The sequence below is a fragment of the Cavia porcellus genome, unplaced genomic scaffold (genome assembly GCF_034190915.1).
Source record: "Cavia porcellus strain 051 isolate PalLab524CR breed Dunkin Hartley unplaced genomic scaffold, mCavPor4.1 scaffold_29, whole genome shotgun sequence".
Taxonomy (NCBI): Eukaryota; Metazoa; Chordata; class Mammalia; order Rodentia; family Caviidae; genus Cavia; species Cavia porcellus.
Window position 1 is genome coordinate 18,368,371 of NW_026947512.1, and position 26,440 is coordinate 18,394,810.

At 41.1% G+C, this 26,440-nt stretch overlaps 1 protein-coding gene across 7 annotated transcripts in view; it reads right to left on the minus strand.

Annotated features, from left to right (window-relative positions):
• The window catches only part of Srgap2 (SLIT-ROBO Rho GTPase activating protein 2), a 254,821-nt gene that overhangs the window by 158,160 nt on the left and 70,221 nt on the right, over positions 1-26,440 (minus strand). For all 7 annotated transcript variants that reach the window (XM_063239681.1, XM_005005865.4, XM_063239687.1 and 4 more), the window contains exon 2: positions 2,457-2,649. In XM_063239681.1, coding sequence (XP_063095751.1) covers positions 2,457-2,649 — 193 coding nt within the window. The remainder of the gene's footprint in view (positions 1-2,456; positions 2,650-26,440) is intronic.

A 26,440-nucleotide genomic window follows, 5' to 3' on the forward strand; every position in this document is an offset into this window, starting at 1 on the left:
GCCCAATGAGTATTTAAAAGGGTTTGTTGAATAGGTAGCTTGTCCCTGGGATAACATCAAGTAGGAAACTATTAGCATAAACCAGTGAATAAAGCAATGACTGAGGCAGAGAACTCCCCCCTTTCAGGTTCTTATCTTTCTTTCTACACTACTTTTCTTTCTTTAAATTATTTATCTAATAGACTGATTTAATTAATGCCCATTTCCTCACTCTGTTTTAAGAGCTATAAGGAAGAGGCAGCAAATATTCTCTGATATTTTCCAAGTCATTCTGAAGGAGCTCGAGAAACATGCAGTATATATTAGTCAGATGAATACATAAGACAACATCCCACATTACCCTCTATGTCCCCTCACCGCCAAATATTAAACTCCCCTCTTACCTCTACATGCAGTTCTCTCCTTTCCCACACAGATCTACCCTCAACCCAAGTCCCACTTGCTTCATGAGAACTCTTCTGCCTACTCTAGATTCTTTACCCATCTCTGATGATTTATCATTTATTTCTTATCAGAACCATTAATGACATTACTGCTTTTTCATCTAATTGCTTCCTGTATTCAAAATCTTTTGTCTTCAACCAGACATGATCCCTGTCCCATGATACACACAATAAAATTTTTCATGTACTTTCCAAAGCTTTATAAAATAGTGAGTACAGAGCTGGTTGTCAATTAATATTGGTCATTTGAGGGCCCAAGAAAGGGGTAAAAATCAAACACCAGCTTTATCAGAAGGGAAATCAGCCACAGAGAAAATACCCTCTTGTTTGTATGTTCTCTTAATCAAAGCAACTCAGATCATTTACAGAGTTACACATCTGAACATTTATTCACTTATCTTTGGTTTTTCAAAGAGACAGGGTCTCACTAAATACTTCAGGTTGGCCTTAAATTAACTATGCAGCCTAGGCTAAAATCAAATTCATAGCGATCCTCCTGCCTCAGCTTCCCAAATGCTATGCCTACAGGTGTGTACCATCATACCTGGCTGTACTTTAATTTGTAAGTATGTGCTTTCCTAAGAATATGATGTAGTATTTAAAACTTTAAATGCTATTTTAAACTTGAGCTTACCAACAGAATAAAACTGTTCAAATCATTTTCCAAAGCAAATGACTCCTCTTCCAAGTCTTTACTTATTAAAATAACATTTTATCATCAGATGATTCTCTTATCTTAAAGAGCACAGGACTTGGGGAGGGTGAGGAGCAAACATCTGGAGGAAGCTCTCATTCTGACTCATACAGAGAATGCTCTGTGTTCTCCCCGGTCTTAACCTCTATGTTCATTACTCAGAGATGGCTTGAAGAGAATCATTTCTGTCATATATTATGAAGGGAATAAATAAAAATTAAAAATAGGGGGCAATAAAATACACTGGGTCACAGACACAAAACAAGGTTTGAGGCCAGAGACAGAAGAGCTTGAAGACTTGAGCCAAGAAGTGTGCACTTTTGTGACTAGAAAGCACTTGTCAAACCTCAACATGTTCACAAATCACCTGGGAATCTGAGGTAGAGCCTGAGATACTATATTTCCAACAACTCAGATGATGCCAATACTGGGTAACTACATTTTAAGCATCAAGAATATATATAACAAACAATCATTACAAGTCTGGCCCCAGTGTATTCCAGGAAGGCTACACCTGATCACATTATTGGACCAGCCAGACTGCAATGGGAAGAAGCTGTAGACAGCAGTCCTGTTACCAGAGCCCCACTCCTTGACATTCTCGTTTAATTGCTCTGGAGAACGGCCCAGATTTCCATATTTGTAAAAAGTTCTCTAGGGAATTCTGAGGTACAGCCAAGGTTGAAAACTTCTGCTATAGATCATATAGTAAGTATTACAAACTCATTCAGGCAAAATGGTTGGTGACCTAAACTATGGCAATGGAGAAGAACAATGATGGGACGGGACTTATAACATACTGCAACTGTAGAAGAGTCCTTAGTAAATACCCAGGCAGGAGTGCAGATGAATGGCCATAACACTGCTTCTTTCACTTAAAGACAGTTTGGTAAAATGGGTAAGAGCACAGAAACTGGAGCCAGACTGCCTACTGTTTACTAGGAGTTTATGGGTATAATTCTACTAGGTTAAATTCCTTAACCTCTTTATTCCTCGATTTCCTTATCTGTAAACTAGGGATAATAACAACAACCAATACAAGTATGGTTTCTAGAGCTAACATGCTTGTAGAGCTGTGGCAGAAAGGGCTATTAATGTTTTTAATATTATTAGCATGGTACATCCTCTATTGTGGTCTCTCCAAGATACAAAATTGTACATAAAACTAAGGTAGAGAAGAAAAGGTTTTGAGAGTTGAAACGATAGACTTGAAAATATTGGCTTATGAATCCAGCTGGATCTCTGTGGTGCCCGCCACCTCCCTCCAGCCCAGATACCCTCCTAGAGGTCTCTAAAAGCGAAAGTCTCAGAGTTCCTACTTGAATTGCTGGTCCTTGGTGCTGCGTGTCTTGGCCAGGAAGCGCTCGGCCAACTTCTCCAGATTGCGAGAATAGTCCATCTCAATCTCAGCCTTCTTCCGGAAGAAGTCCTGCAGGTCCTGTAACAGCTGCACCCGGAGCTCACACTGCTGGTCCAGGCATTTCATCTGCTCTGTGAGCTGAGCCCGGATCTCTATGACAAGGAAAGGGAACACGGTCAGAAGGATTACTCCACCATGCACAGTGGCATTTACCCTCCATTTACTCATACCTTGTCCCCTAGGAAATCCAGCATCTTTAAGAAAAAACCCTAAAGTGTAAACTGGCCATTTGGGGAGGATGGGGGATGGGCATGAAGAACAATGTGGATGGGGAATCTGCTGAATCATTTAAAAGAAGTTACTTATTACACATTATACTATTCAGAGCTGCATGCATAATGAGCCATTTACAATGTTTCTGACACGGTGCCAGAATTTGGGTTTTCCTTTGGCAAAGGCCCGAGTCAATTATCACTCAGTAACCTTACAAGGTAACTACCACTTTATCTCCATTTTCTAAAATTTTATTTTATTTTTTGAGATAGGATCTCACTTTTGTAGTTCAGTCTGGCCTTCAACTCACTATGTAGCCTGGGCTGGCCTCAATCTCAGCAGTCCTCTGCCTTATCTGGGATTACAGGCACGCACCACCATACCTAGCTATCTCCATTTTAAAAATGAGAATACTGAGTCTTGAAGAAGTCAATCTATTAAGTAATAGAGCTTGGACTCACATTCACACGGATTACTTTTTCCCACTGTTTCAAAATGTTTCCCATTACCATGTATCTTCAGGTCAGGATTATTTTTATGAAGGTAGAAAGAGACCTGTCTAAGATCAAATGGTGACCATAAAAAACAAAGCAAGCCCTATGACTTCTAGGCAAACAAACTGTTCAACATCAATCCTATTTCATAATTTCCAATGACAAAATATAAACCAATCTTCAAAAAGTGACTTGGGAGCTGGGAGTACAGCTCAGCAATAGGTCACCTGTCTAGCATTCATGAGGCCCTGGGTCTAAAAAACAAGGGAGCAGGTTTTGACCTGAAAAAAATGTTTGTCACTCTCCCCCCTCCCTGGCGAAATCATTCATATCTCTGTTGCTTCACCCTTATGGCCTTAGTCAGAGCCAGAAGTATTTCTGGTTAAGCTCTGGCCTGGCAGATTTCTAGCCAGCCAATTCCGGATAGTCCCTAGGCTACCATCTCAGCAGAACTTCAGCCATGGCAGCTGGCTTCAGATGCAACCAGATCTGTCTTGAACGCAACACTGAATGTCTTACTGACAAGAGAGCTGGCACTCACAGGAAGCAGTCTGCCAATGCCAGACTGCTTTCCAGCTCAGAGAGGGCCCGTAGTGTGCTGATGTTATATACCAAGCCCCATCTGAGTCAGAAAGGAGCCATTTCTTTCATCCCCTTCCCCTGAAAGTGTGCTCAGCTCCAAGTATATTAAGATGTGACAGCGACTCTAACACCAAGCAAAAACACACCCATATTATGTCTTTCCTTATGCATGCTCCAAATTCACCTCCCACATGTACACAGCTCACAATGCTTTTGTCTATGTTATCTGTTGCATGGCAGTAGCAGGCAGGGAGTACCCAGAGCTAGGTAGGTAGATAACTCAGAGGTAAGTAAATATCAGGACCATGATGTTTAAATGTTTGCGAGAATTCTTTCTTGAAGCAACGAAGATAGGTAAAAGTACATCTGGCTTTGCTTTAGAGTAGCTGCGGGTCCATAATCTATCCCCATCTTCATTTTTGTGTTTCAGCAGATATCATTGTGTAACACACACATCTAGCCCATCACCCTCCACACCCTCAGGTCTCCTTCTTGCCAACCACTAAAGCCAGCCAGCTCCACAGTAACCTCACCTGAACTGAAACTGAGCCCCAAAGGATTGTTTCAAGCAGACAGTAGGCTGCACAGAAAAGCTGCCTACCTCATCATTCATCAAAGCTCTCTTGTTCTTGTATTTTGGAGTCTGATTACAAGGGTCCTGGGGGGAAGATCTGCAGAGGTCATGTCAGGTATCTGGTTCTTACCAGAGATTTCTGGGTCTCTTTCAGGAAACAGCCCTTGTCAAGACGGTTCCTGAAGGTATCTGCTCCCCTTCCACGTATTAATGCAAAGCTACCAACAGCAGCCTTTGGATAGGCAGACTGTGGATAGGGAACACCCAAAAAGCTTACTGATAGCACTTAAAACTTGCCAATTGAATAAGTATCATCTTGTAGGGTAAAACAGCTCTCCAGTTACCCAGTGGAGAATAAACTTACAAAGCGAAATGGAAGGAAAGGAGTGCTGTCCAGCTCCTTTGAGGAACCTGGAATTCACTTAAGACTGCCTTGCTCTAGGGGTTCTAGACAGAGTCCTGAGACCCATGAAGTTCACAGGCAGAGCACTACATAGTTGTCCTATTCAAAGAACATGCGCATCAAGAGAAATATAACACCAGATTGGGATCTCTGAAGGTATTTCTGAGTGAACTTGAGATCACGCCCCTCTCCACCTTCCAGCTGAAGTATGCTTTAGGCTCCTAGAATTAAGTCTGAAGCAGCTCACTGATTTTCTAATAGCTGGGTTTTGTTTTGGTTCCTTTTCTTTGGTACTTGGGACTGAACTCAGGGCCTTCACACTGAACTACATCCTAGCCCTTTCTTTTTTATTTTAAAACAGGGTCTTGCAGAGTTGCTAAGTTGCCCAGGCTGAGCTCAAACCCATGATCCTCCTGTCTCAACTTCTCAGAGTGCTACTCACAAGCAAGTGCCATGATGACTGTCCAGTCCTTGTTTCCACTAATCCTCAACTAGGCTGGATTCCCTTCCTCACTTCCTAAACCTACTCTACAGGGCAGCTTTAGAAGAGGTTTCCTTTTTTTTTTTTTTCTTTTCTTCTTTGTTTTTTTTCTTTCTCTCCTGTGAATGGATTCTGAGATGTGCCTGTAAGTCAGAGGGCAGAGAAAGAGAGAAAGTGATAGCCCATCCCAGATCCAGAAGAAAGGCTCTCTTAATAAATACAACCTGCTCCCATAGTTCATTTGTGATATGACACCACTGAGTATCTCCTCTCCCTCACAACCCACACTGAAAGAGAAGCCCCTCCCTGTGGCCCCTTCCAGAGCACAGACACAGACATTAAGGGGGACTCTAGCCACCTCTCCCCCATGCCTGAAGCCCAAAACAGAACAGCTGGTCCCTTCAGAGCAGAATGTGCTGCTTCTGGCTTTGCTACTGCTGCTGCTGGGCTGCTAAGATAAACAGTGATCCCCAAGAAGGCAGCTGTGCCAGCCCCTGTCCTCTGTCCGTGCATAGAACAGGCAGGGAACTGAAGGCTAGCATGCCTGGGCCATGTGCCCAGGCAGGAGGCTCCCTGCACCCTGGCCTACCAATAAGCCACAAGGGCAGGAAGAAGAAAGAGGCAATTTATAAAAGCACAGAAGAATTCTTTATAGTTCCTTTGTGTGCTTGGGCAAGAATGTACATACATATGTGTGCGTATTCAAAGACATACACCACCCACACCATGCTTCACCATGCCCACTCAAAAAGCCTTTACAAATCCACTTCACAGTAGGATGAGTGGTCCTGACAAGAGAGGGATGATGGGCTTTTGAAGGCTCTCTATCTGTAACTGCATGGGAAGAAATCAAGCTTGTACTTTCTAAAGCAGCTGTGTCTCAGGAGTATAAATAATTTCCTTGACTATCAAAGTACTAAAGTCATCTCGAACTATGTGCAATGATACATCAAAAAATTACCCCTCCTGAGTGCCCAATAGAGTCTGTTTATTCAGCAAATCTTACTGAGCCCCTCCCACATGACAGGTGCTAGGTGATGGTGACAAAGGATAACAAGGCAGACCTATACCATGCCCTAATAAAGCATGGCTTGACGAAGGAGAAAAATAAGAAAGCAAAGAGTGTTCTTGGTTTTCTTACAGTTGGTTTTGCTTGATCTTTACTATTACAAAGCCAGAAATAAGCCCAACCTAAAGACTTAAGGTATAGACATCATCCGTAACAGAAATTAAGCAACAGGCTAAGAAAAGTTCAATGTCCACTGATTCTCTTCTATTATGTTTTTGAAATGACACTTTAATAGAAATTTTACCTTCTCCTGCAAGAGACCCAAAGTGTTTTAAACAAGTTTCCTAAGAATCAGGATTGACCTTTGACTAAAGTTTCATTCAAAGATTCAAAATTTAACTTTACTATTTTGCAATTAAGATAGTGGTGATGGTTGCATAATTTTGTGAGCGTATTTTAAAAACAACACTTAATCGTCACTTTTAAGTGTGCATTTTATGATGTGCATGAATTATACCACATTAAAAACAGATTTAAAAATACAACTCCACCAAATAACATATTATGTTAAGCACCAGCTAGAGGGAAAATGGCCCAACAAATACACACTAAAAAGGAGGAGGAATTTTTGGCTTCCATGTCTCCATTGTATGGGTTGTCAGTTTTGGGGGGGTTTTTGTTTGTTTGTTTGTTTGTTTTTGTTTTTTGGTACTGAGGATTGAACTCATGACCACATGCTTGCAAGGCAGGTGTTTATGCCACTGAGCTAAATCTTCAGCCTGGTTAAGTCAGTTTTGCACTGAATATTTCTAAAAGAAATCTTGGAAGCTCCCCCTCTGGACAGCAAACTTGGCCCTGACATTGAACTCCACTGGTGGCAAAATACTAGCCCATCACTTCCACAGGTCTCAGATCAAAACCTAGCAAGGAATATTTTTGTGCATAAGTTCAAAATCAGAATCAGCAGATACACCCAAAACAGCTTTCCTTGGGAATTCTGCCCCCTTGCTTGAGTTTAACCACAGCTGAGATACTAATTACACCTTTTCTAGGAGCTAGGAGGCAGCTTACTTTCTTTTTAGAAAGATGCCAAAGGATCACAATAAATCTATAACTGGAAGAAAAACTAGCCCTAATAGGATACTGACTAACAAAAACAGGGCCCTGTCACACTGACAATCACACAGCCACTAACACCTGCCAATGCAGAGGGCACAGTCCTCTAAAAACTATCCTCACTTCAGAGAACACCAAACTGTAAGTGGGGGATGTGTTCAGCCTTGGGCTTTCGATTCAGAGAAATTACCTCATTTTTTTCCTCCTTCCAAAATTCATTTCCATATTCAGGCATTTTTTTCTGAGTAAGTCATGAATCTTGGATTTCAAAAGAGAAAATGGTGGGCAGTCAGGCTGGGAGAAAGATGTATTCTTTCAGGAAGTCACACAGGCAACTCCTTACCCCCTCTCTTCTTGTTTTGTCGGCACCCCAAGGGCAGGGCCTATGACTCCCACAGGCTCTGTTGCCAGCGTAGAGCATGAGATCAGCCTGTGGTCCCCATTGGGAGTGTAGCCTGACTGCGGTCTTTTTCCGCAAAATCTCCCTCACCTGCTTTTAGCCCTTTAACAAACACATGATGTCACCTCAGCCATCTCTGGAATATTAATTCCTAGTACCTTTCCAATGAGTGTTATATAAGAACACAATTGAGGCTTTCATTAGGCTCTACCCTTCATATCTCTTACCAAGACTTCTTATCGCAAGGGTAATCAGCCCCTCTCAAAACTGTTCCCTGTGGGGAAAAAAATGCTAGAATGCCCTGCCAAGTCCCCCCCTTTACCTTGCAGGTTTACTTTTCTATAAGCTTAGTACTGTAATAGGTGGACTCTTAAAAATCCTTGCTAGACAGATGTGAGAACCAAAGAAGTGAGGAGAATTAACCAAGATCATGCAAGTATTTAGCTGCAGAGCCAGTACTAGGACCCTAGTTTTTGGGTTCCCAAGTCAGTGTTCTTTTGTTCTTCTTACATTTTTGAGTTTCTTCCACATCCTCTGGGAACACAAAGACAAAAGCCCTCCCTCAGAATTAGCAGGTTTGTGGAGAGGAAACAAAAACCTATAGTAAACAAGGTGAAATAGTAATATAAAGAAATGAAGCATGCACACAGTGCCATAAGCACGGAGAGAGCACTCTCTTCAATCCACTTACGATCCTACATCTTTCAGTGATAAGTAATCAGTAGTTCAAGAACTACTTTCAGCAAACTAGAAAACAGGAAATACTCTTCCACACACAGTGTTACTGATAGGCTTTTCCCTAACTGTCCAATAAAGCACAGAAATGCTCATAGACATGAGCTACTGCAAACAATACTTCTGGAGTAATTGTTTTTCATTCCTTATGTCCGTTTCTGGTCTGCTTGCTTTTGGTAAAACTAGGTCCCCTGCTAACTTTCTCCAAAGATGGTGGGCACTACCTTCAGGACTTGGCTGGCAGTTACAAGACCTGGTAACAATAAGAGTCTGAGACTTCCACCACCATCCCACCACAGTGAGCAGTAAGCCTGTTTCAGAATGCAGCTGACCCCAAGAAGAAGAGCTGAGAGACAGGGAAAAGGAAATGTGAGCGCCTGACCCAAGTCATGGCTTGAAGCCAGCTCCATCTCTGGGACTCGTAGTTACATGAGCCAACTCATTCGCTGTCTGCTTAAAACACTTTGCTTGGGGTTTCTGGTCACTTGTGAACAAAGGAGCCCTAGGGATAAATAAAATGAGAGATTCTGAAGTATTTAGGAAGGCAAAGTCCCTGTTCTTAAGGAAATTACAATTTAAGCATTAAGACATGGCCCAAATATACACTTTTAAAGTTTTATATAACCATTTGTATATTGTGTAATTAACAAAATGTATTTGTAAGTATGTGAAATATAGTGCAAGTGAAACTTCCAAGGGCTCAGGAGGCCCACTGGCGACTAACGGTCCACTCTTTTTGAGGAATAAATTTGTCTTTCTAACTTACCAACCTGCTCCTGAGACTCAGAACAATACTTAGCATATGGCACATCTTCAAGGGGAAAAAAAGAGATGGAGCAAATAGAAATTAGAGTGGCTTTTCTGAGGATGTATGAATTTTCATAAAGAAAAGATGAAGGAAGGATATTTCAGAGGAAGATAAAAACTAAGCTGAGAGACAGGAGTACGGGTTCTAGGGGATGACCTGACCAGATGAAGACCACTCAATGTTTAGTAGGCAACACGTATGTGCAGGGAAGAGCAGCTCCAAAGACCAGCAGGGTTGTCTGAATCTCAAGGAGGGAGAAACAGAACTGGTGAAAGCCTATATGATGATGGCAATAGTACACAGAATTAAAGGAAGATCACTACAGGAGGGCTTACAGAATGGACTTCTAGGCCTTCCTAATTAAGAAATGGATGGAGTATTGATGAGCCCTACAGGATAAATGGTAGAGAGGTCAGAATGGCTAAAAGAATTCCACGAGTGGAAAATCTCTACACGCACTTTCACTGATGCTTAGCAATAATGTGAACTTTAGAGCCCATGACCCTAAAGCTAGTGACTCAAACCTGAACTGCCCCTTACAATGACGGACAAACTGCATGAATAAGAGAGATCCTTGGGTTCAAAGGTGAGATGGTAATCTTGCAGGAGGGTAAGGTGGTGTGCCTGGAGTCCTGAACTTCCCAGTTTTGCTTTCTAATCTGCTGGGCTGCAAGTTTGGACATCTTCAAAACTATCTGCCTTGTGAAGCAGACTGTCTGAAAGCTGTGGGGGGAAAAGACTATCTCCTCCTCTTAGGTGGACTCTATACTACCTAAAAATAATGCCTACAGATTTGGAAACAAAAGCAAAACCAGTAAGTGGGAAGGTAGAGGAGAAACATGGTCTTATGAGTTTCCAAAGGGCACATAGTCATCCATCAATTTTCCAGTCCCTAAGTGAAGGCAAAGAAAGCAACCACATAAGGCCAATGAGGGAGGAGAGGTATGAAGGGGATATCCCAATGAACTTTAATCATTGTGGCTGCTCTAGAAGGTTACTATCACTTTCAAGAGATTCAATAGCAAGTTAGAGACAAAGGCTCCCAGATGAACAGGCTGCCACATCAAATGCCAAGGTAGTAATTTTAGCTCCTAGGCCTTACTTGAGATGCTTAAGAAACAGAATTCCCAAGGTCCAAAATCTAGAATTAACTTGTATTACAAACTAACGATATAAAATGAGAAGATCAACATTCTTCTGGGAAATATCACTTAGGGTGATGATACTGACTTACTGTTAAGAGAGAAGATAAAAACCACTTCCCCAAAACCACAATAACCAACCAGTACATTCAGCACATATTAATCTAACACCATCTCTATGCAAAGATCTGGATGATGAATCACTGGGATACACATGAATGAATTGAACACACTTACACAAGACAGTAAAAGACATTGTTTTACTCTCAAGGAACTTATAATCCAATTGGGAAAAAAAGGCAGAATGCACAACAGTGTAAGACTAATGCTAAAGGCCAAAATCATGGTTTCAGCCAGGGATTTAGCTCAGCAGCATAAGCACCTGCCTGGCAAACACTAGGCTGTGAGTTCAATCCCTGGTACAAAAAAAAAATTATAACACTAGTTTCTTGGGGCTGAGGATTTAGCTCAGTGGCATAAGAGCCTGCCTGGCAAGTGTGAGGTCATGAGTTTGATACCCAGCACCAAATAAATAAATAAATAAATAATCATGGTCTCAGCCCATGTTCAGAGAGAAGGAAATCAGTATAACACAGAGTGGATCTGAGTTGAGGAGGACTTAAAGGAAAGTTAGCATGATGGTAAAAGGAGGATTGTGGTGAGGGAGGACAGTACTATAAAGACAGAAGGCCAGGGCTAGCAGAAAGGACCTTGCATAATCGATGCATAGAACAGACCTAAACACAGTCTAAAAGGGCTCTGGTAATTGTGGACAAGCAAGTCTTGAAAAGTAGGACAGACCAAGGAGAGGCAAAACCCAAGGAACTTCCCATCAAATAACTCCTGAAATGACCAAATGCCAATTTAAACATGCGCACTACATCAAAAGACAATGGTAAATCACATGTTGTTTAAGGCACCAGCACAATCAGATGGAAAACAAACCAGATCAGTGTTAAAATCTAGTCCCTAGGTTCCCCAAGATGTCATCTTATGCACCACCCAAGTTAGAACGCAATACTGGTACACTGTTTTAGGTTTGGTTCATCAAGTGTGTACCAAGTACCTACTGTCTGTTAGGAAGAAAGACAAATAAGAATGATTAAGTCTTTACTTCATCTGTGAAACGCTGAACAGTCTGTTGGAAACACGATTTCATTCTCCAGACTAGACTCCTACAAGATGTCAAATCTGGAAACAGGCATTTGGACTCATCAGCAAATAGATGGGGAATTAGGAAGTTAATCACACAAGTGAGTGCACAGAGAGCAAGGAGAACCAAACAGAAACAGGGTTAGGCCACTGATCCCCGCCCCTCTCTTTTTAGGTAGACAGCAAAAGAGAAAGAAACAATAAAGAGAGACACAAAAAAGGCTAATAACTGCATAGCTTTAATTAAGACAGCAAGAGAAAGAACTTATTAACTTAGACAAATGGGGGTCTATCGTTACTGAGAGGCTGCACTCCCAGATCCAATTTCTATACCACCCAAGGTAATACAACTACCTTGCTGACCAGCTGGAACCAACAGCACACACTGCTCCAGCTGCAGTGGCTGTTCTGGTCCTTCATGTTGTCAGTAGACCAGTCTGGCAAGGCTTTGCCTGTATCTTCATTCCCGCCCCCAAGGGTTCCCTATTGTCACTGAGGCATGAGATCTGGAGGGATCTGTTCAACCAGCAGTCATGCAACCAAGAAATACAAAGAGGAATGGGAGCTTCAGAAGTCAAAATCTGACCAACAGGAAATGGAAGCTGATAAAAGAAATCCTTCCTGTCCTACTGCTATGATGCAGTAGCTTCACCTAGCTCTGAGATGTCCCACCAGACTGAGCAATCAGCTTCTCCAGAGGCTGTGGCCAGGTCACATGCAGTGCTTTACACATGCACTCCCTCCTTCTCTCCCTATCCTTTTATTCACACTTCCCCAGGATGGCTCTCCCAAATAAGCAGAAGCTTTTGCCTCTGGCTGTCTTTGACTAAAAACATCTGCCCTGTGACAGGCACTGTCATAGATACTAGTAGACAGTCTCTTCCAAAGATGAAATTTTTCTTGCAGTGACAGTATCTATCCAGCAGATCCTTGAGCTGATTTTTCAAGAACTCAATATTCATTTTAAGAACATATCTATTTGACTATAGTTTATTTTCTATGAAAAGGAAAAATTTTTTCCATTAACATCATAAGAAGGCATATCTTATACATTTAATAGTAATCACAAATGCCATTAGCATATATGAAGTATAAAGGTACATTATCTCAATTCTCAAAACACCACGGGGTGAGTTTGCACTAAGGCAGAAGTGGTTAAGAACACAATGTCTTCCAAAAAAATGTGAGTTTTAATTTGAACTATGCCACTTGCTAGCAGTGTATCTTTGAACAAGACACTTAATCTCTCTGTAATATTATCTACAAAATGAAGACTGTAACAGCAGCGATTCCACTGGATTATGAAGAGTAAAAGAGATAATGGACATAAAAAGTGTTTACTACACACCTCATGCCTAGCAAGCCCTTACTGTATTAAAAATCAACCATGATTCCACCCACTTGAACCTAGATGTGTTTAATTCTAAAACTGGTGCTCTTAACTCACCCTTCTACACCATTTGTTTATGAGACTGAGAGATGGCCTTATTTGGTTCTTTCACAGTGGAATTCTATAGATCTAGGCTGGCACTGTTGACTGGTTAACAAAGGATCCCTGCATTTCTTCAGCTTGTCAAGCAAAGGTCCTCATTCTCACTGTCTTACCTGAGACTAAATATATAGATTGGAATAGAGTAGGAAATGCCTTTTTATCATTTCTTCTTAAAGGTAATAGCAGCAAAAAGTCCATGCCACCACCTCGGGATGCTATCAACTGAATAAGCAGTAGAAAAAATCAGATTATAGAACCAGACTATTTAGCTTCAAAATGCCAGTTCCTTGAGCAAGTTACTAAATCATCTACATCTTTATCTGTAAAATTCTGACAACAGTACCAATCACATAGGGTTTTTTTGGTTTGGTTTTTTTTTTTTTTTTTTTTTGGTATTTTTACCGGTACCAGGGATCGAACTCACGACCACACGCTTGCAAGGCAGGTGCTTATGCCGCTGAGCTAAATCCCCAGTCCCTCACATAGGGTTTTTATAGGTGTATTTGTAAAAGTAATCAGAACAATTCCAGATACCTTATAAGCACTATATCGGTGGTGGTGGTAGATATAAAAATAAAATCTATCTGATGAATTCTTTGCTCTTTTAACTTTCTAAGACAAGAAGGTATGAAAAATGACATAAATAAGAACAAATTAGGGGTTCAATTTTTTGTAAGCCAACTCATATAACACCCACTCATAAATATTCACACAACTGAAACAAAAGTTTCATCAAACAATACTTCCTTCATGAACTCTGACATTTTCTGGGTCTTTTGTGGAGGTGGATTGAACCTAGGGTTTTACTCTGAACTACATCCTGAGGACTGAACCACAGCTTGACCCCTCAGAGGGTCTTGCTAAGTCACTAATCTTCCCAAGTTGAGCTCAAGCTTGAGATACTTCTACCTCAGCCTCTAAGAGTAGTGGGAATACCACCATGCTTAGCTATTTTCTATTTTTTAGAACGTTGCTTGTGGCTCACTAATTTGCTTTTATGATTTACTAAACAGTCTTGATCTACAGTTTGAAAAGCTCTGGAATAAGCTACATGGCCACCAAAGGCAGAACCAGAAGATCAGAGACTTCGAACCATTTGGCTCCCAATTTACAGTTATTACTAAATCAGAAAGGGCATAAGTTTCAGTTCTTGCTGGAAAAGAAACTGCACATTCTGGTTCCTCCCTCATTCCCTCCACAGTTCACGTGAGCACAAGAAATTCAGAGGACACAAGGCACCAGCAGGCACTTCCTGTGTGTGCAGCTCATGCCACTGTTGCCCAATCCCGGGCACTGCCATCTGCGCCCGGGAGCGTTCTGAGGCCTGTTCTCAGTTTCGCCTTCCCAGTTTTGAAACTCATTAACTGTAGTCACCCACTCTACCTCTGAAACAAAGAAGCTGATGATCTAACACAAAAAGTGACTTTGTTTTACATCTAATAAGTGGATTTTAAGCAAACTAGATGAACTTTGTAAGTGGCTATTCTTTGAAAGTGTCCTTAGATATTCGAGAGAAATAGTGAAATATCTGCAGATGAATAATGTCTGAATGTATTTGCTTCAAACTAATAGAGAAGAGTGGGAGTGGGTGGTGACAGAGCTAAAACAAGACTGGCCACGAGCTGAGGGTTACTAAAACAGTAACAGGTATGCAGGAGTCCATAACAGTATTTTCTCTGCTTCCATGTATGTTGGACTTTTTTATAATGAAGTTTTAAAAAATCTAATTAATGGTATGCAAAAAAGATATAAGACACTCATAGTAAATGCAAGGAAAGTAGTAAAATAGAAAAGATGCCCAAGGAACACAAATCTGTGAGTATAAAAGGCCCACCACACATCAAGAAATGTACATACACAAAACAATCAACATCAAGACATAGGATGTTTTAAGTTTTTGACATTCAAAAAAATGAGTTATTTTTGTAAGAATCAAAAGCAGCTTTTCTAACAAAATAGAGGGGGAAACCAAGCTGGTCTCAGACTTATCCATAGCAACATCCAAAGCCCAAAGATAATGGAGTCATATTTTTTTAAAATTCTGATTTTAAATCAGTAACTGTGATTCAAGAACATGATGGTAAGCTGAGTCACTGCTCAAATGTAAAAAAGACTTTTGCCAACTTGAAAGATCCTAGCCTATAAAGTACCTATGAATCTTCCTTGAGAAACAGAAATCCTGTACCATGAAGATCAATCACAATTAAACCAGAGGAACAGGGAAACTGAGATAAAAGAACAGTGGTGAGATGCAGCGCCTTGACCTAAAACAGGGAGTACACAGGTTGGAAAGTAGCTGGTTGAAGCCCTGCCAAGGGAAAGAAGAGATGAGCTCTACACTGGGAACTGGGGAAGAGAGGTGCAAGGAAGCGTAGAATCATGAATCACCAAATTCCTCTAGGCGAGGCCTCAACCAATCCATCTAGAGTGAACAGAGCTAAAAATATTAATAGCAACTCCAACCTCCCAATGGTTTTCATAATTGCATTCTTAACCTTGCAGAGAATTTTAGGAACTATTATCTTTGGTGGAGAAGAAATATTATCTTAAGTTCAATGGCTTCATTTTCACTTTAGTTTCCTTTTCCTCAGTTAAATTGCAATAAAATGAAATTTGACTTTTTTAAAGCACATATGGCATAGTGTCATTTTTATAAAATTGTTTCATTCCCACCAGCCACCCTTCTGTTTATGTATACTCAGTGTTAGCCCTGGTAGAGAGTATCAATGTGCCCCATGGCCAAACCTATAAGCTTCCCCTAGCCGACCCGCCTGTTTGTTTTCTACGTGCAAGCCAGAATCTACCAATTCTTACTCAAGTCCTGTGTTCCTACAATTCCATTCTTGTTTTCTGAGTCACCTTTTTTTCCTCCCTGCAGGATCATTCCAATAAGTAAACAAACATGCCATATTTTTCTCGATTGTTAAAAGCAAAAACAAAATTATTTTCCTTGACCTCCCTTTTGGTTTCCATCCAGCTACCATTTTATCTTGGTTTCTCTTAATGATGAGACTCCAGTGGTTGCCTGTACCTCCTGCCTCTCTAGCCCTCTCAAACCAGGTTCTGACTTCACTCACTTTGTGGGTAGTTAATGACTTCCATGCTGTCCAACACAGCTGATTCTCAGCACTCAACTCACACGGCCAGCACCACCAGACTGGGGACACCATCCTCTCTTGATCTGGCCTAGGGACACCATCCTCTCCTGATCTGCCTCCAAACACAGATTCTGCCTCTGCTGGTCCTTCCTCTTTCCCCAACCTCTAAACGCTTTTCCATCATACTTGCTTCCTAGTAGTTCTCATTCAGTTTTGTGTCTGCTGATCCCCAAGTTTTTATTCAGAACCTAGCCCTCACTCTGGACTACAGCGTCTTAAACTAGCTTACTGTTTCCTTAGATCTCTACCAAGTACCTAGAACCTAAGCCCAGATCAGAACTTTGACACCCCTCCCATCCCCAGCATGTTCCCTATCCCAGGCCAAAACAACCTTCAGAGTTATTACTGAGTCTTCTCTTTCAAACTCCCAATTCAATTTACAAGCAAATCATGTCAGCTCTACTTTCAAAACACGAAAGTATCCAGAATCCAATCTCTTCTGAGTCCTTCCACTGTTCCCCACTTACTACAACTCAGCATCACTTTGTTGGGAATCACTGCTTTGTAGCTCTGGCTTTCCTGAAGTCTGTTCTTGACAATGTAGTCCTGCTCTTCATCCAGCCTCAACTTCCCACTGGAAAAAAGCTGAAGGTTTTCGAAAGCCTTATATGGCCCAGACCCTGTCCGTGGAGCTCTCCTTCACTCACAGGGCCCAAGGCACACTGGTCAGAGAACATAGCAAGCATACTCCCTCCCACCCTGCGGCCTTTACATATGCTTTCCTAGCTTGCAGAGCCTTTCCCTCCTTCACAAGAATATCCCTGCTGTCACCCACTTCTCTGCTCACCTCCAAGCAGCCTTCAAGGCCACACCATCTGAGAGAGCCCCTCACACTCTCTATGACTTTACCCCACTTTACATTTTTTTACTGTGTCTATAAATCGATGTAAGCATTTGTCTGTTATCTTCTTCCACTAGAGCATAAACTCTGGGTGGCAGGAACTCTGCTTTACTCCTTGCTCATTTTGCTCCCTGAAGCCTTAGTGCCTAACATACAGCAAGCACTCAGTGAATACATATTGAATGAATAAATGTTGAGCTGTTTTTTGGCCAATGGAATTTGGAATGATTTATCACTGACTTTTGTAAAAAAAAAAAAAACAAAAAAAAAAACAACTTTCCAGTTTTCCTACGGTTTTAAAATCATACGTATTTGCCTTTTTATCCCCGCCATGGTAATTTCTTTAAAAATTAAAAAGCAAACCCAAAGGAAAGTCAAAAAAGAAATGCATTATCTAGTCAGCTCTGCTATCTTTTGGCAAGTCCCCCCTCCACACTATTTATGATAGCCACAAAAAGACTCACAATACAATGCCCAGGGGGCATTTTTCATAATTAATGAAGGCTTTTTAGGAAGACATGTTTCTGGAACAAAAGTTTCAATTGCCCATGGCTGGCCAAAGACCATGAATGCAGGGTCTCAGGATGAAGGAAATTTTTTTCTAAAATATACTCTTCTTTGTAATAATTTCTTTCAATATTGCCATCATAATCAGTATTGCTATTATAATCCAAATAGCAAATCCAAAAGTGTAATTTTTAAACATAAACATCAGGGTCACAAAGGCCAATGAGAAGATGAAAAAATGTTCCTGTGGGCCCCAGGGACACATGTGCCTCCAGGAAAAGATCCTGTTCCTTTCCCTCCAACTAACCCAGAGCAGCATGTCAGTTAGCACAGGCATGAACGGCTTCCACACCTCTAGGCAGCCCTGGGGGAAATGGCCAGTACAGAAAGTATTTCTGCAATCATCAGAGACAGAGGCCCATGGGAAACAAGGAATGCAGAGCGAGGCTTACAAAGCCAGGTCATCTGGGTTTCAGTCTCTCCCTCCCTATCTCTGGTAGCACGTACGTCCTCTCCTCTCATGATGAGGGAGGGAATAGAAATAGCTTGTTCACTCTGTAAATGTGGACTGGTAACCTAGCATCATAGGACTTAGTGCAGAAGTTTATGCAACCCTGGAACTCAAAATCTAGTCTCCTAATACGTATATCTAGGTAAACTAAGACTGCTCACTAAGCGGGAGACTATGAGCCACCAGGAGTTCACAGGTTGGCCAAGGTCTAACAGCAGCTACTTCATTTTCTTTTTTAAAGACCAACAATCTTATGTTTTCCCAATTCACTCTTTAAAGTCACAGTTTAGATCCCTACAGATTAAGTGACTGTGTATAATGGTAAGGTATGAAGAACTAATCATTAACTAGACTACAGTATGTTTTTAAAATTGTGATTATTGCCAAACTTATACACAACATGCAACTTACCAGTTTAAGTGCACTGCTCAGTGCCATTAGGTACATTCATGCTGCTGTGGGACATCACCACCATCCCTCTCCAGAATGGTTTTGCTTCCCCTAACTGAAGACTATATCTATTCCACACTAACTCTTCATCCTTCCTTCCCCTAGTCCCTGGCCATGAGACTTAGGCCAGCATGGTTTTGACCATTCTACAGTTTTTGATTATTTTAGTTCTCTGTCACACATCATATAATGTATAATCCTAGTGGACAATGAGTAGACAAGAAGTATACGAAAACTGATGATGAAATACAATTGTCAATAAGAAGCATAACAAGAGTATCAAGTCATCTGGTCCTCATCAAGATGACCATCAGATGACTGTGTAGTGTTTATATGATTAACTCTTCAGTATTTTAAAATGCAGGGTTAAAAATCATAGAACATACAGAGAACCACATCCAAATTGGTTTTATAACAGAAAAAAGACATCCTATATTCACAACATGTAAGGAGCTCCCTTACGGATATGTAGTTGAGACTCTCTCTCACTATGTAGAAACAAAATTTAAAAACTGGCCAGGTGTGGTAGTACATGCCTGTGACCTCATCACTCTGAGAAGCTGACTAGGAAGATCAAAAGTTTGAGACCAGCCTAAGCAACTTAGTGACTTAGTGAGACCCTGTCTTAAAATAAAAAATTAACTAATGGCTAGGGATGAAGGTCCTGTATTCAATCCTCAAAACCAAGAAAAAATACTATATGGAAGGGCTGGGGGGTATAACTTAGTGTTAGAAGTTATATGGTGCTATGTTCAATCCCTAACACTTCCCTGAAAAGAATTATATTTTAGGAAGTCATTGTTTTAGTGTAAAATGAAAAACTTCAAATACTGAGTCAGGAAAACAGATTTCTCTTATTTTTAAAAATTACATTAGGCCCACTAAGCATGGTGGCGCATACCAGTAACCCCAACACTTAAAAGGCTGAGGCAGGAGGATTGCCACAAGCTCAAGATCAGCCTGAACTACTGAGCAAGTCTCTGTAGCCCCCCACAAAACAAGTCAACAAATAATTAAATTTCCCACTACATTTAAAATGTATATTTGATCTCAAACTAAGTATATCATTTTAAAGTTTTTTTAATAAATTACATTATTATTACATAATTTATTTAAATAGTGTAAATTACTTGGTAAGTGGAAAAAATTATATATAATAAAGGCTATTAAATATTAAAGTCTATTTTAAAATAAGCTGTATAATGTTTTAATAATGTTGATATAAAAGAAACTGTTTGCCTGCATTCACTTCCATACCACAGTTTATGAAAGTGACAACACTATTTTTTTTTTTTAAATTCCGGAGTATATTACTCTGAAGAGAGTTCATAAATTTTAAAATAGCAGGAAATGTTAGTCTAATATAAAACTCTTTTTAATTTTAACCAGCTTCGGGGTATCTTCCAAAGGAATTTAGGCTTCCAGAGAAGACACACTGTAAGAAGCGATTGCAAAGCAATGACCCACAGATCAGGGAGAAGATGGTCACTTAGGAACACATAGAAAACACACACCTGATTAACCCAAGACTCAGCAGGGACTCCCGGGGGGGCTGCACTTGAAGGACTGAAGTCAGCCATAGGAGAGAGCAAGGAAAGGGCTCCAGCCCAGAGGGAACAGCACGTTCAAAGACCCAGAGGCAAAGACAGGAAGCCAAATGCAGGAAACTAAAATAATGAAAAATTCAGACTAGCTGGAACATAGGACGAAAGCAGGGGAGAAACAAAGATAAGACTGATGGGACAGGCAGGGGTCAAGCCCCAGCGAATACCATGATCTGGAGTATGGAATTGTTCCTACAGGTAACAGCAAGTCATAAACATGGAGAAACTGTGTGTGCAAACTACGTTTCTCATGATGCAACTGCTCTTCTGCACGATAGCCTAAGAGTAAGGAATATCAGAGACTTTTGTTTCAGAGGATTCAAGTTTTCTAAGAATTTTCTTATGATAACTCCCTCCACCTCAATCTTCCATTATGGCAAATAATGGAAGATACCCCAAAATAATGGAAGATACCACAGATACCCCAAAAAGTGAAAACAGTCCAGCAATCCCCGGGTAGCAAGAAAATTACCACAGCCGCTTATCTTATAAGTAGATCAGTCCCATGGGTTAGATACCAGAGGCTGCACAGGAAAATGCATGAGTCAGAATTTGGGGGCCTCTGGGTTTCATTTTCCTCATCTGAGAAACTGGGGTAACTTCTCCTCTGCTTGCCTACCTCAACCTCAAGTCTCAGCAATGTGAATAGAAAGAGTTTTACCAGCTGCTCTGATTCAATCCACCAGAGAAAGACAATAGTAAGAAAGAAAATTCAGCTGCCTGAACACTTCACACCTCAGAAAAAAAAACACCCAACTGTTCAAATCCATAGATGGGCATATTCAGAACGTGCCTGAGGCAGGAACAAAATTCAGAGCCAAGTCAGCTAAGAATAAAAGACACTGAAACTTAACTCTTGATTCAATCTGGCCCTATAGTCAGGGTTAAAGTTAGTCTGAATGCAGCTGACAGGCAGTGAACTAGCCTGACATCATGGGACCCACGTCCTAGGCCCTGAACAGCCTACATGGCTTGTGTTGATATTAGTGCTGCAGAGTCAGTCATGACTTACATGTCCCCGAAAGTTACAAGTGATTTTAAAGATCAGTGGGAAAGTAAAAATAAAGTACTATGGGTTCCATTAGAGAAAATCACTCAAGTGCCTATTATGATGTCAGTATTTTCAAGGACATTGGAGAAAATTGTTTTAAATTATTTTATGTCTCCAGACTTTCTGTGCAGGGACTGTGTCAAAACTCATTTTTAAAAAATAATTTTAAACATTACATTTAGAGTAAAAGACACAGACACTGTGGCTTGACTGGATGAGCATAATTCCCTTAGAAATTTAATTTTCCTTTCTACTAGAGTGGCTTTCTTCTACTTTTACAAAGGAACCCTCTACTCTAGCTTTTTATTATTAAGTGACACTTTCCTCAAAGTGCAAGTCTTAAAAGTATAGCTCCTTTAGTTCGCAAAATCCATACTATAGCACCTTACACACACACTCTATTATGACACTCGGCACAATGTACAGTAATTAGCAATTTACATCTGTCTTCCCTGCCAAGCTAGGAGTACAAGTCCTAGACCACGTCTTATTCATTGTTACATCCACAGCACCTAGCACAGAGCTGGCATAAATGTTGAATTGAAATTAATGGAAATGAGTTGTGCTTTCCCTGTCTTCAACAATGAATCTCTGGCAGATTCCAACAAAGCCTCAGAGTTAACTATGTGCAGACCTGGGTCAGCTAGACTCACAATGAAGATTTCTGCTAACTGCCTCTTTCTCCAATCTGCTTCCCCTCCCCTCTTCACCTCCAGAGGGAAGTTCCCACTGGAAATTGCACAACTCTCTGGGTGGAGAGAAACAACAAGCTTAGTTCCTGTTGACCTTAACAGCACCACGCTCTGGCACAAGCTCTTCCACCTTCAAAGAAAAGCAGCAAATTCAATCCAGCTTGTTTTTCTCACTAAAAAACTGTCACTGGAACTTCTTTTATCTCATCAACATACCACCTTTTGAGGCACTCACTTTTCTGCTAGCCTCATCAGTCCCAGAATAAGCAAAAAAACTTTTGGACAGACTGTGACAGTGTTTCTGAAGTCTGACTGAGCACAACCCATAATGAGCCATGTGTTACATTGTAGCCAATTATTCACACACACATGCATGCTGGCCTCTCTCTCTCTCTCTCTCTCTCTCTCTCTCTCTCTCTCTCTCTCTCTCTCACACACACACACACACACACACACACACACATGAACACTCACCCATAAAAAGATTTGATGCAACCCCCCTACATTAACTCCACTTTGATATATTTGAATCTTTTTATTATTTTCCTTTTAAATTTTCAAAGTATACATCTACTTATCACTAGAAAAGTTAGATGCAACAATATTTACTCCCTCTACATCCAATTGATTTTAGTATCTTCTATTCTTTTATCCCATTTACATTTATCCTTTTACTTTTATCCTTTTATTCCATTTACATTTTCAAAGGAAGTGAAGAATAGTGTACTTCACAGCCCACCGGTAATGCAGCCCCACTGTGCAGGTGGAAAACAACCACTCCCTGGAGAGGGCTCTGGTCAGTGTTTCAGAGTCATTCTGGGGACTTTAAGCAGTAACTCAACTGCTTTTCAAAACAAAGCAAACAGAAAATGATACACACAAGATGGAATTTTCACCTGGAATAAGACACTCTACATCTTCCTAGAGCAGATTTGGGCATACATAGGTGAACTAGGTCCAGATATGCCTGCTCTCCAACTGGGCCAGGAGAGAATGCCCACCCCCCTCTGAAAGGAAAGGTCTCCTAGCAACACTGCTACTGCATCTCTGTGGGGATGCAGGTGGGGAGAAAAGAGAGTGGCTGCAGCAGGCCCAACTCTTTCTATAGTGCAGGTTCAAAGCACTTGCATCTCCATCACTTCATTTAAATGCGATGGAGTCAGAAAGTTCATTTCCAGAATTAGAAAGTACCAAGTAGCTGGTATAAAAAGGCATTTCAGGATGCTTTCTGGGATAAGAGAATCGAAGGTCGGAAACACCTTCAGAAATAGACTAAAATGATGCCAAAGAAGCCCCAAATGGCAATTATTTGGGATTCTTAAAGCAGGACAAGGAGAGATGCTGACAAGAGTAAGCCAAGGCTGGGCACAGTGCCATGGGACTGTAATCCCAAGTACCCAGAAGGTGCAGGTGACTTAGTGAGACTATAGTGAAAGGGGGAGGGGTTTGCCAGGGATACAGCTCATGGCATAGCACCCTGAGTTCACTTCCTAGTGCTGCCCCCCCCATTTTTTTCTTCTTAAGTTTTTAAAGCTGTGTAGTCTTTCGGGGTGAGGGTGGGGATATCTCATCAATTTACTAAGTCTCACAAAAGGCAAGATACAGGTGTCTAGTAAGGCTTTGAGGCTAATTTCTCTATAGTCTCCATTAGAATCAACCATGCCACACACACACACACACACACATCAATTCCTGGAACCTCATCGAGTTCAGAATGTAGTAGAGATGAAAAACATTAAGATGTGATGGTACCTACAATGGTACAGATATAAATAAAAATACAGATAATTAAAAACAAAAGCCAAACATGGCCTAACATGGAATGACATGATCAGGCTATCACCTCTGTCCTCAATAAAAGCCTCATCCTCACTCTCTGGCTTCCACTCCGAATACTGTCCCTCACCCTACCAGACCACTCTGCTTCAGCCACAGGTACCTTCTTGCTCTTCCTCAAGCACACCAAGCACACTTGAGCTATTTAGAGTTCAACCAGAGGGCCTTTCCACTGAATATTTCCTCTGCCTGGAGTGCTCTTTCTTCAGTCTCCACTCACCTATCACTAACATCTTCCAAATCTTTGCACCAAGGGGCCTTGCCTAAAAGCTTCCCACTCATTTAAAAATATATCCAGAATTCCATATCCCCTCACCACACTCATTAACCTCTAAATACTATCAATTTACACCTTCATCATATTTAGTTTGTCCATTCCCCCTTCACTGAAATGTTACCGCACCGAGATCTTCATTAACTAAAATAAACAAAGATCCTAGAGTTGTGTCTGATGCATGATAAATGGTCAATAAATATTTGTTGAATGAACAGATGAGTGAATGAATAAATGAATGAATAAGTTTTCAACATAAAATATTAATATCCCTTCACTTACTTGTTAATTGTTAAAAAAAGAACAGAGCCTTCCATTCACAGATGGAGATGAATGACTGATATGCAAATGTTGATTTACACTAAAGTCTAATGGTCAATCAGTCAAGAGAAAGTAATATCAGATCCTCTTCTGTTTCTAGAACACGGAGGAGTTGTCTGTAGGCTGAGATGGTCATCTACCACAAACGAGGGAAAGGGCAAAAGCAGGAGAGATTGGTCCAAAAACATCTAGAAACTTTTAAAAGTTTACAACTTATCTATGTGCTATTTCTATTTACCTTTACCTGAGCAGGAACAAATGCAAGTTTTAAGAAGACACCTTAGTCAAGTCTCTAAATGCCATCTAGACTGGCTTATGAAGAAATATGTGGGCACCTATTTAATACAGATTTCCCTGCAGAGCAATATGGCTTGAAACATGAAGAAACCCAATTTCTCCTTCTTTTGGCAAGAATGAAACTGAATTTATGTAACAGTCAGTCTGCAAAGCATCAAGGTTTTCCGTCTACTGACCCACAAAAGTGGTATAAGAAACATTTCAGAGGGAGAGGCCTACAAGCTTGGAATTCCAATCCTAAAACCTTCAAAGAGCCAGGCAACAAATGCCCAGCTGCTGTACACTAACAAGTCAAGGGCACAAGCCTGCTTCCCTGTAGGAAGACAGCATCCTAGAAATAAGAGGACAATTCAAAGATTGTCCATCCATTTTCTCCTCAGTCTCACTGAGGGGCTGGTACCCTGGAGGGAGGTAGATGTATTACTCCCCAGCAAGCACAGTCCCCAGCCTGAGGAAGGACTCAGAAAGGATTTCAGGCCATAAAGGGGCAATTTCAGAAGGATGAGGCCATAAAATAATTAAAGGGGGAACAGGTTAATCTGGAGTTGTTATAATCCATATGTCCAGAACAGCATCTCATATCAGTCACTAGCTTTTCAATCCAGCAATTTTTTTCACTCCTTCTTCCTACCACTCACCTGTCACCCCTCCATACCCACATTTTATAAGGGAGGAGAGATGGGGGAGAAAACAGAGGTTTCCATTTCTCACATCTAAGCCCCTCCGGCAATCTGAATTTACTGAGGCTACTCTCCTGGGAAGGGACAAATTGTGGCCAAGCTTTCCCGCAGTACCTCCTGCCATCTGCAAAATTAAATTAAATGGTCCTCCGCTTTTGAAATCTTGCCATCACAGTACCAAAGGGAACATCTGAGTACACCAGGCAGGGATGATGGCTTTTCCCTTTTACCAACACACACAAATCATTAGGAGACTAGGGCTCTGAATAGCTAATATGCATTTTCATAAAGAAGGAGAAGTTAAACACTCAGTCTGACACCTACATAGAAGAAGCTCAAGGGGACCAGGAATGCGCTGGCTGCTGCCCTTGAAAGATGATTAAAAGCAGGACAGACAGGAAGCTAATGGTTTTTTTAACCTTACTTTTATGGAAGAGGGGGTTGTGGGGAAATGGACACAGAAAATGTAGTGACAAGAGCTAGAGGGGAGGAGAAAGGAGTTGTCACAGGTCTAGAAGGTGAGAGGGAGCAGTCTCCCCCATCCCACTCTGCTCCATCCCACCCCAAAGAAAGCTCCCAGGATCTTTTGAAACTTTCTATTGCCACACTTCAGATGCTGCTCTAAGGCAGACAGAGGTTTAAACACAGCAAGTATTCCTGCTACTCTCTGTCTTGTCTGTCTACTAGTTTCCATTTTCTGACCCTAACACTCAGACACAAGATTCTAATGGCTTTAGCCATCTCCCCAACTTCCTCTGACTGAACAATTTATATCCAACACCCACCTAGTCTCATTGCCAACATACCTAAATTTGGAACAATAGAAGCAAGTGGGTAAAAAGGAACAAGAAAAAGAAAATTCAGGAAATGACAATCTTCAGAGCAGCAACATGTAATTTGAAAAGTAACTCAGACTGCGAACAGACTTTATATAAATGTACAGTTACAAACAAACTGTATTCAATTCAAGCCATTTCAATCCAATAAGTCTTTAGTGAGCAGCTACTACTACAGATCAAAATGACTGATCTGTGTCGGGTCCATTCTAAAACACAGTGAG